The 17,591-nt window shown below is 41.4% G+C and overlaps 1 protein-coding gene across 6 annotated transcripts in view; it reads left to right on the top strand.

Moving 5' to 3' along the window:
- Positions 1-509: 509 nt before the first annotated feature.
- The window catches only part of GPHN (gephyrin), a 535,600-nt gene continuing 518,518 nt past the window's right edge, over positions 510-17,591 (top strand). For all 6 annotated transcript variants that reach the window (XM_074998888.1, XM_074998882.1, XM_074998894.1 and 3 more), the window contains exon 1: positions 510-621. In XM_074998888.1, the coding sequence (XP_074854989.1) occupies positions 558-621 (64 nt within the window). In that variant the 5' untranslated portion in view covers positions 510-557. The remainder of the gene's footprint in view (positions 622-17,591) is intronic.

The raw sequence follows: 17,591 nt of genomic DNA, 5'->3' as shown, positions 1-17,591 counted from the left end.
GCTTGTGTGGCAGTGGAATGAGGGCGAGCGTGGTGCATTGTTATTAGCATTGCATGTGCAGCTGCAGCGAACGACTACGCAACGGAGTGCCAGGGAGGGCAATACAGCAGAGTGCTGTTAGCGTTTGTGCACAGAACAACTAACACACATCAGCTCTCTGCAAACATGTAGATAGCGGCGCGTCCTGCGTGGAATGGGCACACGCCTGGAGCCTCCCTGAGCGCAGAACCAGGTCAGCTCGCTCACGCCATCGCCCGCTCCCGATCTGTGCCTCGGCGCTAGATTGGTGCCGCCTGAGTTCGCGCCGCTGATTGGTTGTCTCGCGCTCCCTCGCCTGCGTTTACTTTCCTCGCCATCTCTTTCACTCTGGCGCCGGCACCCTCCCTTTACCCCACCCCCTCGCGCCCGCTCCCTCCTCCCTCCTCAGGCGAGCTCCGCCTCGCGCTCCTTCCCGTCCCCTCCCCTCTTCCTCTTGCGCTCGCGCCGCTCTCGCGCTCCCTTCCCCCCCACCCCCTCCCTCTCTCCTCCCTGTCAGTGCGGTGGCTGAGCTGGGAAACATGGCGTCGGAGGGGATGATTTTAACCAACCACGACCACCAAATCCGCGTCGGAGTCCTCACAGGTAACGGGCCGCGGTCAGGCACCGGGGCGGGGGAGGGCGGCTCGGCCGCTGGTCGGTGTTAGCTGTTCGGCCGCCCAGCGGGCCGTCCCAATGGCTGCCGTCTCCCGTGACGGCGCCGCCGCGCGGGGCGCCACAGCCGCTCGCCAGTGTTTCTGGGCCCAGGCCTGGGTTTGGGGGCTCCGGCCAGAGGGGTGGACCCGGCTCCTGCGCCCGTGTGCGGGAGGCCGGGGGAACGGTACGGGTTCCGCTGCCGCATGCGGACGGGCTGCTCCGCGCTGCACCGGGGGACTGGCCCGTAAATAACCTGATCCGCGAGGGAGGGGGAAGAGCTGGAGGCGGCCGGGTCTCGGGACTGCTGCAGGTGCAGATGTACCCGGGAGCGGTGGCTGTTCGGGGAAGCTTAGCCCGGGAGCGGCGGGCCTGCAGCGCTCAGCCGAGCTTACACCCCCTCGGGAATTCCTCTGAGCGCGGCACGGGAGGCACCTTTGCAGTGACTCCTTCCCCTCCCCCACTCTGTCTTTCCAGGAGGGGGAGCGCACGCGTGTGGGCATGTATGGGGCCGCTGCTCATAGCGCACGGATGATCTTTTAATAAAGTCACGGCACATGACAAGCTGCTGCTGTGAAAAATGCCTTTTAGATCCATAGTGTATGTTGCAGCTTCGGGCTTTATTCGGCTATTGCGGTTGTATGGGAATTGTGGCATAGTATCGTGGAGATTCAGACTCCTGAGAGCTAAAGCTTTTTGGATATGCTTCTTCACTGGGAATAAATCTGGAGTTGTTGCAAATATACTAGTCATTTAATTCATGTCCAGTTCAGATAGCTTTTAGCAGGAATTCAAGAAGGGATAAATGCCAGTGGAAACCCCGTTTTAGGAGCAAATTGAAGAGTCCTTAGATGTTCAGTATGGAGCGGGATAAATTAGCAGAAAGGGAAGAAAAGAACTAATTTGAGAGTTGTCTATTGAGCTTGGTGATGTGAAATAAGTACAGCCCTACCTGTGCTCTGCTTAAGAAAAAAAAAAGATTGTGTTTGCACTCATCAGCCCCAGATAGCGGATGTGTCTGTGTTCTACCTGCTAATGTCCTATAGGAAGCTCCCCTGGGTAGGAAAGCAAGTATGAACATGACATGTAGGGGGAAACCCTCGAGTGGAGTCTGATAGTGCGCTGTTCTTTCCTTTTAGTGCTGAAATTGACTTTCATCAGTAATAGCCTATAGTAGAATGAAAGAATTATAACAGTCAGGAATTTTAAACCTTACAGCACAGTTGTGGCAGAACATAAACTTCTAGAATACTTCTCTGTAATAATAATAGAAAAGTAAATCTGTAATGCTGGTTTCACATTTTAAACAATCACATCATTTATAATGACAGATGTGTTTTGACAGTGTGAAAGTCATATTGCAGGACTGTATACCTGTCTGTTTCCATGCCCCAGGCATGGAATTCCTGTCTGATTATTCATTCTTGAACTTGATCCCGTAAACTGTGCTTCCATTGAGAAGAATAGCAAGTGTGTTTGCACAACTTAATTTTATAAAACTTAAATTATGGGGGAGGAGTATGGAAATTATGAAATATTAATTGCATGTTTGTACACTTTTATGTAGCTTGCTGATTTTCTGGTAGCTTCCATGTTTCTCTTAAAAACGAAAAGTTTTTGTTCTTGTGGATTTTAAAGCAATGTGAGATAAGCGATACAGCAATCTCCTAAACAATTGTTTCAGCGCCTGGAAAAACCATTCAGTATCACTAAGATCTGTTCTCTGTTATATATCTGTGGTTATAATTCCTGTCTGATTATTACATGCTTGAACTTGATCCCATAAATTGTGCTTCCATTGAGAAGTATTGTAGGTGTGTTAGCTTTTTAAGACAAACCTGTTTTTTTTTATTCCTTAAATGCATGATTTTGAATTAAAATATTCAAACTTGCACTGACGTGTTCTTTCCAGTAATAAGAAATGGTTTATGTACTTAATTTTTAATATCCCTTTGTAGTTTAGCTGGTGAATTTTTTTTTTTTACTGGCTTCCAGTCAGAATTTACACAAATATAGTATTTAAAAATAATGTCATTGGCTGAGCTTCATTCTGATCTCTCTGGTGTTTCTGTTTTACCCATTGAAAGCTAATATTTTCACTTTGAGGGTTTTCATCCTGTGTGTGTGTGTGTGTGTGTGTGTGTGTGTGTGTGTGTGGTTTTTCTTCCTCTTCTTTTTCTCTCCACCTGTGAATTTTTAGCAAGCATAGTATGTAGTCTACTGAAATTTTTCAAAAAATGTACTAAATTGTATGTTGGCTAATTTCTGACAGGATAACATTAAACATAAGCACAACTTTTCTGACTTAATTTTTCAGATAGTTAACTTAGCATGGGTTTTTTAGTTTTCTAATTAAAATTATATATAAAAGTATGTATGTGTGTTTTTATCAGTACAGGCATACAGACTTATATGCCTGTCATACTTTCAACTGTGCTTTCAGAAATGCAACACTGAATACAGAACAAATCGTTATTGGTCCTTTACAATAATATTCAAATACTTTTTGCACTACATTTAAATTCTGAGTGGTTTACATTGATATGTCAGGGGAAAAAAGATTGCATAATTTTTAGTGACTGATTTTTATGTAGTAGATACTAATGTGATCTATTTTACATTTGTTCTTCTTGTTTTGCTTATTGGGGGTGATTCAGTATAAAAACTAATGTCCAGTGAGTATTTTCTGATTTGTAACTTGAATTAGTTAAGTTCAAATCAGCTTTTAGAATAACTTTTGAAAGTGATCATGGTTTATATATCTTCAGGAGTGTATCTTTCTACTTTTAACAGATTGCTATTTAAAAATAAATGTTGCTGCTCGTATCTCTTTTCATAGTTTAACTACTGCAGTCATTTATTACAGTAGAAATTTAGAATGTAAAAAGATTCTGCTTGCTACATGAAAACATATTTCAAGTTGACATTCAAAAACATAGAGGGAATGTCTTTATCTCTGTGTTTATTTATTGAAATTAATGCAACATGTGCCAGAGTTGTCAAACTTTTTGTTAGTTAGGGATCAGTAAGAAGTGAGTGTATACAGAAGCCACTATCTCAAAATCCAGGAAGAGTCTGTACAACATTTGAAAGCTGACATTCACATGTATCGTTATACCTTTATTCAGAAAATTGCAACCGTGACCCTACTTACAGAAATATGGACAAGTTAAAACACCATTGATGAAATAAAGAACGAAGGGCAGTGTTTGCTATGTGGATCAGAAACCTCATTAGCTAATAGATAATTGCTTCCTAGTTTTTGTACAGTGTTCAATCCAAGACATTTCTCAGTGTTGTAAGTATGCATTCTTAAAAATATCAAATATTGTGCCACTGTTAAAGCAGTGTTGAAGCTAAAGGAAGTGATCACACAATAAATTTCAGTTCCTGTTTGATCTGTGTATCTGTGATACATACTGAACAATAAGTGTGTATATTTGTTGTGCTTTCATGGGCATAAAACAGCAATTTTAAGATTTTTGTGACTCTGACTTTATAGAAGCAGGAGAATCTGTTTTGGGAGGAATGAGCTAGTATAGTTTTGTTGACCATGAGTTTGGTTTCACTAACATTCAGCATGCCACGTGTTTTTCCTTGGAAAAATAAAAATAAGATGTAGGTGAGAAGCAGTGAAAGAGAAGGCATGAATTTGCTCAGCTTTACGTAAAGATTGCATTTATTCATTTTTTAATAGAATGATTTATCTGAAACTCTGTAATCCTTTTCTCACTGTAACCCCTCCAGATTAGCGTAGACCAAAGTTTTCATAACCACCTTTCTGATCTCCGTACCTAATACAATTTGTGAACTCTATTTATGATGGTACTGTAATAGATCAGTTATAACTGTCATCAGAGTAACATGCTTGGCATCAACATTGGGAACATTTTTGTATACAAGGATCTTGATTGAAAAAGGTGCTTAGGGAGAATGTGATGATCATGCCTTGAAGTCTCTCATTGGTTTCAGCACATATGATATTGAATTTGAAAGTGGCAGTAATCCTTTGGTAACAAAAGCCGATACCACACCTGTGGCCATTAAGTTGAAGTAGGAAACCTTAACAGATGAGCAGAATTCTCTCTTCACTTGGTGCAGTAGCCATCAGTCTTCAAGCAGACTACATAGGCAAGAGTCAGCTTCACTGAACTAAGTACTAGGTACTATTTAAATCATGCTGCTTTTCAGTCTCTATGCATCAAATGGGGAACCCAGACATTGGAGTCATCTAACACCTGTGACAATCAGAAGATCTCTAAATTTTTTGCAGCTGTTTCATACACAGATCTTATGCTACTGATTTTTGGAGTTAAAGATACGGTTGCCTGTGTCCCCCATCTCTCTTTTTTGAGTGGCTAAATCTTCTTTACCACACTGGAATACTATTCCATGAATCGTGAGGGTCAGTTGTTTGCTCTTACTAACCCGTTGAGGCCTTTACTATATCCTCCTCTTAAAGAGGGTTTCATCTTCATTTCAGCAGCTTATGAAAGGGCATGGTAAACTCTCTTTTTGTATTTATTTTTCTCTTAGAAATATTTCTGACAAAAAAGAGTGCTCCTGGTCTCTGTCTCTCCAGTCTTCTCTTCAATTTCAAGTTGCAGCCTTGGGTACTGTCAAAGGTAAAATTGGTGGCTTCTCATTATAGCCTCTCCTTTTATCAAAAAGATGCATTTGAGCAGATACTCCTCTGAAAGCTAGATCAAATCAGTGACTCCTCCCAGGAGTCTCAAATCAGTCTTTGAAAGCTCTTTGTTCTCCCCTGAGCTAACGCCTAGATCAGTGTTTTCCAAGCTTAAAATATGTGTACCCCTTTCGGGACTTTGGCCTTATCTGCGTGCCTCACTCTGCCAGTGCCGTCCTAGTGGTTCTCTCCTAATTTTCAGTAGTTTATTTTCTGCTGTATACCCCTTGAAATCAGTGGTACACAGACTGGGATTTGGGAAACGCTGGCCTAGATTCTCAGGGACTTACTGATCTTTAAGAGAAGGCTTCTCATAACCCACTTTGCAGCTACAAGAGTAGTGTTCAAGCCTTTCCTCATTTTTGCAGAGGCATCTTTCTAAATTCTTGGAATGTTCTCCTAAGTGGAGCTATGAAGTGAGAACATTATAAACACAGCCCTTAGGCCTTGCCTTCTTCACTGTGCATTTTGCATGCTAAAAACTGGACATCTTCAAAGGTTTGCCTTTATGAAGAGCAAGACTGGAGTGATGCCATGGCATCTAGTCAAGCAGTCAAATCTTTCACACAACTTTTCTCACTGCTCCTCCTCCACGAGTCTTTAGTTCTATGGCTAAACACTGAAAAGTCCATGTAATGTAAGAGTGAAAAATATCATTAATTTTAGTATCATAATGGTTTATTATTATCTATTGAAACTAAAGGTCTCTTCTGTCTAAAGGAACGGTGTTCTAGGGCCTCTTCCTACTGTTAATTGACATAAAGGAAGAAACTTCCATGGACTTCATTGGTAATTCATAGTGTAGACCAAAAGAGTTTTAATTTCAGAGAGTTGAACTCCGAAAGTCCATGTTGGAGGCTGCCGACACTAACTGAACAATACCTACTCCTATGTACTCCTCTTTGAAAGAAGCTACATGAATGTGAACTAGATACCCTTAGGTCACATTAGCAATATCCACATGCAATAGGCATAGTGCAACACTTCTGTGCACTCCACAGTTCACACACTCAGAATTTGAACTGTAGTACAGTAGAGACATAGGCTTAGTTGGCAACTATGTAACATGACACTTTCAGAGAGCCACAGCAAAACATTTTTAGTTACAGTCCAGGGTGTGGAGTGATTAATTAGAAACCAAATTTAGTTGCAAACGTAAGCAGTTTTATATGCCAACAAACTTCAGTTTTGCTGTCTAATATTCTACAAAATGTGCAGATATATTTTAGTGTATATTTCTTACAAAGTGACAAACTGCTTGGTAAACTCATGGTACATGCTGTGCATGTATCTTACATTGACGAAAAGTTGTATACTTGAGAAAAAAGATGTGATTGTGCAGAAGTCTGGAGTGGCAAGGAGGCTCATGAAACCATAACTTTGGCATTTTCTTGACTTATAAGTTCTTAACTGCATGATCTTACAATTTTAATTTTTTTTAAAAATAGGGTTTTTTAGTTGATTTTTGAAAACTGTACATTAGTTGGAAATAATAACCTTTCCTAGGTGGAATGCTGAAATTTGACCTTTGACTCTATACCACCTGAGTGCCAGTGATACTTTTAAAGTCACTAATAGTCCTACTTATAACAGCTTCATTAATAAATAAAGATTCAGAGATTTACTATTTCTAGTGCTCTACCTACATGAGCAAAGAGATGTCACCGAAGTCTGAAGTATTCATTGAAACCACTGATAGTCCCTCAGCATAAGGACAGCTTGACTCCCACCAAAAGAAGCAGTGCTGCTGAGCCAGGGCAGCATGTTCTAGTTCCCAGGGATTTAGGTCCAACCATGGTGCAGAGCGGCTGGTGGGGGCTCTAGCTCTGGCCCCAGCTTCTCACCATGCCAGGCATGCTGCCCCAGCCCCAGATTTGGGGTCACTTAAGCAAGCCCCCTGAAAATATTAAACAAAAAAAAACCCAAAAAAAGAACAAAAAATCCCCATAATCCTCCACACATGCACACATACACAAATCAGGTTCTTACTGTCCCAGTGCCTGAGGAAAATGCTCTTTTGAGTCATTCTTTTAAACCTTGATGGCACAACACTTACCACTCTGATGGGGGCTCCAGTGGGGGCTCTGGCCCAGCCCCGTGCTGCTACAAGGGCTCTGCTCCATGCTGCGATGAAGGCTTCAGACCTAGCTCTGCAGATGGGACTCTGGTGGGGAATCCGGCACCAGCTCCATGCCACAGACTGGGCTCCTGTCGGGGCTACGCCATGAGCCCTGCGCCACTCCAGGGGCTCTGATGCTGGTGTTGCACCATGGTAGGGGGCTTCTGCGGCAGGTGCTCTGGCCTTAGCCCTGTGCCATGGGCCTGTACCATGGCCCCCAGCCCCATGCCAAAATGTTAATTTTCAAACTATTTTTGAAGAATAGGCAACTAGGTTATATAAGCAAGCTTATTTTATATGTTGACTCATATACCTTGAATATGTGGCTTATTACATGTTTGCGAAACTTCTGACGTGTCTTTGTTGAGGTCTGAGTATTAGCACTTCAAAAAGGTTTGAATGCCCATGTTTGACATGTCTTGTATATAGTTATTCTGGGTTACTCTTTAGAATTAACTACAGTGTTGATAGCCAAGGTTTTATATATAATAAAATTTTTACATTGTCCAATCCATTGGCACCTCTGAGTATGGAGCAAGAAGCTCAGGGAATCCATGCTTTTCCCAGTGCCCTATTATTCTGGGTAAGGCAGGATAGTTCTCAATCTGAAATTAACAATTTTGCTATGAAAATCAAAGGGGAGGAAGAGTTTTAGAGCCAAACTTTACAGAAACTGATGAAAAGCACTTTGTCATTAGTAGGCCTGAAGAGATAGATGCCTACCAGTGTTCCTATGCACTATTTCTAGAAGATATATCTCCAGTTTGAATATGGCTAGCATTATTTGTTTGTGGTTTTGTCTTTTGGCCTGGCAGTAGAGCCAAAGAGTTGCCTGAATGCCTGATCGTTGTTTTGGCATTTCATAGGAAGCAAGGGGCTCATGTATGCCTATTTCAGATCTACTAGCGTGTGTGACAAGAGCAAAGTACTGCATTTATGAAGAAACTATCCAGTGCACAAATACATAATGGGGAATAACTGGCTAGACAGCAGTACTGCAGAAAAGGCTCTGAATGTCATAGTGGATCACAAATTGAATGAGTCAGTGGTGCAAAGTTGTTGCAAAAATGTAAATGTCATTCTGGGATGTATTAGTAGGACTATTATCTAAGACATGGGAGCTAATTGTTTTTAGAAACACTTTCGGAAACGCATGATCAAATTGGGAAGAGTGCAAAAGAGAGCAATGAAAAGAAGATGTTTAGAAAATGTGACCTACAAGGAAAGAATTTATGTTTTAGTCTGGAGAAGGCTGAAGGAGGATGCAAGTTCTCAAATATGTAAAGATGATAGTAATCAGTTGCTTACGTAAGAACAGCTATACTGGATCAGACCAAAGGTCCATTTAGCCCAGCATCCTGTCTTCTGACAACGGACATATGCCCCAGAGGGAGTAAACAGAACAAGTAATCATTAAGTGATCCTTCTCCTGTCATTCATTTTCAGCTTCTGATAAACAGAGGCTAGGGACACCATTCTAATCCATCCTAGCTAATACATTCATGGAGGTCCGTTATATCAAAGTTTATCTAGTTATTTTTTGAAACCTGATAAAGTCCTGGTCTTTATATCATCATCTATCAGGAGTTCCACAGGTTGACTGTGCTGTGTGTGAATTCAGTGCTTCCTTTTATTTGTTTTAAACCTGCTACCTAGTAATTTCAGTTGTTCCCATAACGTAAGAACTAGGGGACAGCAAGTAAATAACATTTTTCCTTATCCACTTTCTCCATCCCTTTCATGATTTTTATAGACCTCAATCATATCCCCCCATTAATCTCCTCTTTTCTAAGTTGAAATGCTCCAATCTCTTTAATTTTTGTTCATATGATATCCATTCCAAACCTGTAATCATTTTTGTTGCCCTTTTCTGAACCTTTTCCAGTGTCAGTGCATCTTTTTTGAGAAGCGGTGACCACATCTTTATGCAATATTCAAGATGGATTTATGTAGAGGCAATAAGATATTCTCATTCCTCTTTTTAATGATTCCTGAGATCCTTTTTGACTACACACTGAGTGAGTGGATCTTTTCAGAGAACAATCTGCACTGACTCCCAAGATCTCTCTTGAGTGGATATGGCTAAATTAGTCCATGTCATTTGGAATGTGTAATTAGGATTATTTTTTTTCCAATGCACATTAGTTTGCATTTATTAACATTAGAACTCATTTGCGATTTTTTTTTTTTTTTGTTTTTTGTTTTTTTTTTTTTTTGTTGGCTGTCACCTAATTTTGTGATATCCTTTTGAAGCTCTTCAGTCTGTTTTTTTCTTAACTATCTTAAGTAGTTTAATATGATCAGCAAATTTTGACATCTCACTGTTTTTATTCCTTTTTCCAGAACATTTACAAATATGTTGTATAGGATTGGTCCCAGTACAGGCTCTTAGGGGTTACCACTAGTTATCTCTTTCCATTCTGAAAACTAGCCATTTATTCTTACCCTTTCTTTCCTGTATTTTCACCAGTTATCAGTCTGTGAGAGGACCTTCCCTCTTATCTCAAGACAAATTACTTTAAGAGCCTTTGGCAAGGGTCCTTGTCAAAGGCTTTCTGGAAATTAAGTACACTATATGCACTGGATCCCCCTTGTTCACATGCTTGTTGACCCCTCAAATGTCTCTAGCAGGTTAGTAAGGCATGATTTCCCTTTACAGAAACCATGTTGACTTTTTCCCAATGAATTATGTTAATCTATGTCTGACAATTCTATTCTTTATTATAGTTTCAACTTATTTGCCTGGTACTAATGTTACACTTGCTAGTCTGTAATTGACAGGATCAGTTCTGGAGCCCTCTTAAAATATTGGCTTCACATTATCTATCTTCGAATCATGTACAGAACACAATTTGAAAGATACGTTACAAACCACCATTCATAGTTCTGCAATTTCACCTTTGAGTTCTTTCAGAACTCTTGGGTGAATGCCATCTTGTTCCAGGGACTTATTACTGTTAAGCGTGGCCAGGTCAGTCCCACTCCTGGGCCCCAGGTGTCTGTTCGGTTTTCAGTCCTGCAGAGAATTTGGGTATTGTCATATGGATTCTGCTTGCCCTGACTATGGTTCAGGCTTCTGTCCCTCAGATAGAAGGGCATTGGATAAGTGCCCTCTAGCCTGCATGGACTATGTAAGTATTCCTTCCCAGCCACATCTGACCTCCGAGGTTACCTGAGGAAGGGAGCCCAAATGCTCCTTGTGGAGAGCTCCTCACCTTCCCTGCTGTCTCTGATAATGCTGCTGTTCCCCTTAATGGTATAGACTGTGGTTGTTGGTGAGAATCCTCATAAAGTTGGGAGGTTGTCGGTAGGAGAGAACAGGCCTATCACCTCAGGCCTTCTGGAGTGTGGCATCCTGATTAAGGATAGGTTGTAGGCCTTTAATAAGGTGTTGCAGTGATTTGAGTTGGGGGCTGTAGGTAATGACCAGTGGTGTTCTGCTGTTGGCTTTGTTGGGCCTATACCGCAGGAATGCTAATCCTGCAACTTTTCCTTGCAACGGGGCCCATTGCCAGCTTTGTCCAAATATCTATTCTGGAGATACCATCACTGGACCTAACCAGGTTATTCACAGAATCACGGGCACATTCTCATGTTCCTCAGCTAACGTATATGCCATCATGTGCCAACAATGCCCAGATGCTTTGTGTATTGGACAGACTTCAAACTCTCTTAGACAAAGGATTAATGGGCATAAAACAGACATAAAACCACTCCTGATTCACAAACCTGTCAGCCAGCATTTTAATGGAGTGGGCCATTCTGTTAATGACCTGAAAGTCTGTGTTTTACTGAAGAGGAATTTTCACAGCAGTTTGAACTCTCTAATATTCAAATTCAATACATTAACATGTGTTTTGAACCGGGACAGCAATTTTCTAGCTCATTATAGGGGCTCTTTTACATGCTTTGCTTTATCTAATTCTTGACTCCCCCACCCCCTTTCTGTCCCTCTGCTCTCTGATTTGCTCACCTTGGTAATATGTTTCTGATTTGCCAACCTTTATGATTCCTGGTTTTGGTTTTCTGTACCTTAAATATTGAGTCTGTTCTGGTATGGCTATGGCTTGAAAAAGTGGGTCTGTCCCATGAAAGCTCATCACCAAATAAATTATTTTGTTAGTCTTTAAAGTGCTACTGGACTGCTTTTTTGTTTTGATAGTATATAGACCACCACAGCTATCTTTGTTTTGTTCCAAATCTTCCTCCAATGACATCTCAATCTGGGACAGTTCCTTAGATTTGTCACCTAAGAAGAATGGCTTAAGTTTGGTAATCTCCCTAACGTCCTCAGCCATGAAGACAGTAGCAAATAATTTAGTTTCTCTGCAGTGACCATATCATTTTTGAGTGCTCCTCAATCATCTAGTGGCTGCACTGGTTGTTTAGCTGGGTGTGGTGACAGAAGACAGCTAACATAAGAATGGCCATACTGGGTCAGACCAAAGGTCCATCCAACCCAGCATCCCATCTGCCGACGGTGGCCAATGCCAGGTGCCCCAGAGAAGGAGAACAGAAGACAATGATCAAGTGATTTATCTCCTGCCCCATCCATCTCCTGCCCTTGTTCTGAAGGCCAGGGCACCATACTTTATCCCTGGCTAATAGCCATTTATGGACCTAACCTGCAAAAATTTATCGAGCTCTTTTTTAAACCCTAATAGAGTCCTGGCCTTCACAGCCTCCTTGGGCAAGGAGTTCCACAGGTTGACTGTGCGCTGTGTGAAGAAAAATTTCCTTTTATTAGTTTTGAACCTACTACCTGTCAATTTCATTTGGTGTCCCCTAGTTCTTGTATTATGGGAAAAGGTAAATAATTTTTCTATATTCACTTTCTCCACACCATTCATGATTTTATATACCTCTATCATATCGCCCCTCAATCGCCTCTTTTCCAAACTGAAAAGTCCCAGTCTCTCTAGCCTCTCCCCATATGGGACCCGTTCCAAGCCCCTAATCATCTTAGTCGCCCTTTTCTGAACCTTTTCTAATGCCAATATATCTTTTTTGAGGTTAGGAGACCACATCTGCACGCAGTACTCAAGATGTGGGTGTACCATAGTTTTATATAGGGGAAGTATGATATCTTTTGTCTTATTATCTATCCCTTTTTTAATAATTCCTAACATCCTATTTGCTTTACTAACTGCCGCTGCACACTGCGTGGATGTCTTCAGAGAACTCTCCACTATAACTCCAAGATCCCTTTCCTGATCTGTCATAGCTAAATTTGACCCCATCATGTTTTACGTGTAATTTTGGTTATTTTTTCCAACATGCATTACCTTACACTTACCCACATTAAATTTCATTTGCCAATGAAAGCTTGGGATGTTTCCCAGTATGTTGATCATATCACTGACACCCACCTTCTCTCTCTCTCTGTGGCTTCCTCACCCTTCCATCCTGTTGAGTCTGTTCCTTTGGTCTTCCCCAGCTGAGGCACAAAGTGGGAGTTACCACTACCTAAGAACAATGCAAGCACACTTTAACCCAGCCCTTGGAGGAGGCAGTTCTAGGACACAGCACCCAGGGAATCAACCCCAGAAGGGATCAAAGCCCCAAATAGATTTTTGTGTCTCTGTGCAAAAGATTTGAACAGGGAGAGCTCATTTGGTAAGCCCCCTTTATCAATGAAATAGAGATTAAACTGGGTTTGATTAAAAACAGAAGTTTTGTTAAGCAAAAAAGTAGGATTTATGTGCTCATAGATAATGCGAAGCAGATCAAAATGAGTTACCAAATCACATAAAAGAGAACGCATAGCTAATTGTATTTCCCTAAACATAAAGGCTAGCTCTACTTTAGCTTAGGTCTACGCTTATGTTCGATCTTCCGGGGTGCCATTTTGCGCTTCTGTGAAATGGTGCATTTTGGGCTCATTATTGAACCTGGAACTCCTTGTGAGCCACAAGGATTAAGGAATGTTGGTGGGAAGCGCACTCCTGTCAACATTCTGGAGTGAGGACGGGGACCAGTGTCGATGTCTGCAAAAGTGATTTTTGGCTACGCAATCGGCATACCTGAAATAGCGTAGCAGCTGTAGACATTCCTTTTAAGCGTAGATGTAGCCCTAGTTACTTGTGAAAGCTTATCCTAAACAGTATTTTTAATATCAGGTGAAATCTTCAGGTTAGAGGTGATCTTATTCTGACTTGGGCCTCCAATAAAGTTCGCTGTTTTCCTTAGGGTTGTCAGGCAGTTTCCAAGGCAGACTCAAGACAAAGATGGAGCAATGCCCAGGGTCCTTTTTATATCTTTCCACTGTGAAAGGAATTTCATTATTGTTTTTTGTGTGATAGAATACCCCATATGAGTGGGTCACCTGTTGATGTCCTTTTTAGGGAATCAGCCATTGCCTGTCTGTTGGATTGCGTGTTCACAGACAAGTTCCTCAGATGTGGATTGACACCCATTAAGTTTAAGTACTGCTATTCCCTCCCAAGTCCATACTCTTGCAATAGAGAAGCTACACCTACTGAGGTCTTCACAGAGCCCACATTTGGAATATAAATATGCAGACAGTACTTACAACTTCAACTGCAGAAAATGATACATGCACAAAAATAAGATTTACACATACAGCAAGTTGTAAAATTAAAAACTATAGGTCAGAAGCCACCATTTGCTCAAAGTATTTCTGAGTCGTGTATATTTCTCTTCATAATCCATTGTCCATAAAGCCTTGGTAGTCCATCAGACAGGCTTACTTATTTTGGCTTTCCCTTTATATTTACACATAACTTGACAGTATTTATGCTCTTTTCTATTTTCCTCACTAGGATTTAACTTCCACTTTTTAAATGATGCCTTTATCTCTCACTGCTTCTCTTACTTGGTTGTTAAATTTTTAAATTGGGGGTATACATTTAAGTTGGACCTCTGTTATGGTGTCTTTGAACAGATTCCATGCACCTTGCAGGGGTTTTACTCTTGGCACTGTAACCAGTTTAACTAACTTCCTCATTTTTGTGTAGTTTCTCTTTCTGAAATCAAATGCCATAGTGTTGGCCTGCTATGGTGTGCTTCCCCACCACTGGGCTGTTATGTTTTGTTACATTATTCCCACTGTTTACAAGCAGTCCAGTTATATTTACCTCTTGGATCCTATGCATGCTCCACTTGGGACTAAATCAAGGATTGCTTTTCCTCATGTGGGTTCCAGAACTAGATGCTCAAAGAAGCACTCATTTAAGATGTCAAGAAACTTTCTCTGCATTTCAGACTCACCATCACTATCCTGGGCAGATGGTAGATTTTTCTTTTGTCTTATCCTTGCTGGATATGAGAAGAAGTAGTTGGCTTAGTTTGCAGCAAGGGCGATTTAAATTAAGTATTTGGAAAAACTTTTTATGTATAAGGGTAGCTCAGCAATGAAACTGAAATTGAACGTTTTAAAGAATGGATTAGACAAATACTGGTTTGGGTGCAGGAGAGGGTGCTGGCTCTGGGAGGGTGCTCCAGGTTGAGGAAGAATGTTGGGATGCAGGAGAGGGTGGAGAAGGCAGAGGGTGGCGGAGGAGGTGGTCATGGCTTGTACAGGGGTGCAGGAAGGGATGTGAGTTGTAGCATCTCCTAGCTGGAGCCTTAGCCCCATGCTGCTCCCAGATGTGGCTGGCTACAGGTGTGTCTTTGATATAATCATAGAATGCCAGAACTTCAAGGGACCTCGAAAGGTCATTGAGTCCAGTTCCCTGCTTTCTTGGAAGGACCAAGCACCATTTAGATCATCCGTGATAAGTGTCTGTCTAACATGCTCTTAAAAATCTCCAGCGATGGAGATTCTACAACCTCCCTAGGCAATTTATTCCAGTGTTTAACCACCCTGACAATTAACAAGTTTTTCCTAATGTCTAATCTAAACCCCCCATTGCTCCTTGTTCTAGCCTCAAATGTCAAGGAGAATCTTCCCCCCACCCCCTTACTTGAGGTACTTGAAAACTGCTATTGTCTCCTCTAAGTTTTCTCTCTTCTAAACTAAACATGCCTAGTTCTTTCAGTCTTCCATCATAGATCATGTTCTTTGGACCTTTAGTCATTATTGTTGCTCTTCTCTGGATCTTCTCCAGTTTCTCCACGTCTTTCTTGAAATGTGGTGCCCAGAACTGGACAAAATACTTCAGCTGAGGTCTAATCAGCACTGAGTAGAGTGGAAGAATTACTTCTCATGCCTTGTTAATGCATCGGAGAATCTTGTTTGCTTTTTTTGCTGCACATTACACTGACTCATATTTAGCCTGTGGTCCACTGTGAGCCCTAAATTCTTTTCCACAGTACTCCTTCCCAGACAGTCTCTTCCCATTCTGTGTGTATGAAGCTGATGGTTCCTTCCTGAGTGGAGTACTTTGCGTTTGTCCTTATTAAACTTCATCCTGTTTACCTCAGACCATTTTTCCAGTTTGTCTAGGTAATTTTGAATTCTGATCCTATCCTTCAAAGCAGTTGCATCCCCTCCCTGCTTGGTATGGTCTGCAAACTTAATAAGCTTACTTCTTATGCCAATATCTAAATTGTTGATGAAGATATTGAATAGAACAAGTCCCCAAACAGATCCCTGTGGAGCCCCACTCGTTATGCCCTTTCAGCATGCCCAAGAACCATTGATGTCTACTGTCTGAGGACAGCTATCCAGCCAATTATGCACCCAACTTATAGTGGCCCATCTGAGTTGTATTTGCCTTGATATGCTCTCATTGGGAGGTGGGTGGAAAGAGGGAGGCAGAGACATGTCTCCTGCCACCAGTACTGTTCTCGCTGCTCCCATTGGCCAACAGCCGGCCAGTAGGAGCTGTGGGCATGGGCAGTTTGCAGAGACAAGCTGTCCCCTCTCACCCGCATAATGGGAGTACACAGAAGAGCCTACAGCTGGCAGGCAGCCTGTCTGAGCTCTGCAGTGCTGCTGGACTTTATTGGCCCAGAGATAATGCTTGATTTTCTGAGACTCCAGATCAACAGAATTGGTGGCTACTTTTAGGGCTGTTTTATGTACTTTTGGTACCTACCCCAGCTATATGCACTTATTGGAAATCCCAGTGTAATTGATTTTTGGAATTTCTTTGCACATAATAGGATAATATTGTATAATCTTGACCTACCTGAACACTTCCGTCACATGATGTATGTTTGCAGTTTAGCAGGATGGGTTGTACCTTTTCTGGCTTTATTTTTTTTTTCTCTCAAGTGCAATTTCCTTCTGTACTCTTCTGATTCTTGAAGTAGAGTAATATTACAGTAGGTATTTGCTGTAATTTTTTTTTGTGTTAATCACTTGTTGGTTGAGTTTTAGCAGCTTTGCACTGATCTCAAACTGGTGGGGTCCTCTGGGATGTGGCTGTTCCTGGCCTGCTAAGATTAACAAGTCAGGGCTCCGCTTTCAATAAATTGCAGTCAGGAGAAGCTCACTCTAAGGTATCTACAGACTTCATTGCTGGTAGGAAAAAGACATTTTTTGCATATTTCAAGATGCATTTTCCCATTTTCAAGTGTGCGTTTTTCTTATTCACGTGCATAATAGCTAGATGAACATATAGACTGTTCCCGACGTTTGTGCCCAGCATAGAGCCAAGCATCCAGGATCTTGTGTAGGTATAAGTAGCTGGAAAAGCTAAATGATATGCTATAGAAATATTTAAATTTATGATAAAAGTTGAGACAGTAGTCTGGCTAGGTAAACTGTCTTGGAAGGGGAAAAGTGAGTGCTGGCTCTAGCATTTGAGGGGAAGTAGGAGTGGGTCTTGTAGATTTGTATGACACAATTACATTTTTGTCAATTTAAATGGAATAAACATAATGAGCATCTAAACTTAAGAACACTTTTTAACTAAATTGAATATGATAAGGAGCAGGGATGTGCGGTATTAACTGCTTATAGTGGTGACATCTGCTTTAGTCTATTGATTTTAATTTATTACTTTTTTTTTTTTTTTTTTTTTAAGAATTCTTAAAAATGTCAGTATTCAGGTGCTACTGTAGGAACTAAACAGGTTTGCTTCAGGGTATTTTGTCAGTGTTTCTGAAAATGACAGTTACTTCTGCCTTAACAAAGGCTTATGATGGCAAACCAAAATGTAACTTTGCTAGGGGTGGGAAATTTGGCCTAGGAATTATGCTTTGAAC

The sequence above is a fragment of the Carettochelys insculpta genome, chromosome 6 (genome assembly GCF_033958435.1).
Source record: "Carettochelys insculpta isolate YL-2023 chromosome 6, ASM3395843v1, whole genome shotgun sequence".
In the NCBI taxonomy this organism is placed as follows: domain Eukaryota; kingdom Metazoa; phylum Chordata; order Testudines; family Carettochelyidae; genus Carettochelys; species Carettochelys insculpta.
Note: the sequence above shows the minus strand (reverse complement) of the source record. Positions and strands in the feature narration are given on the sequence as shown.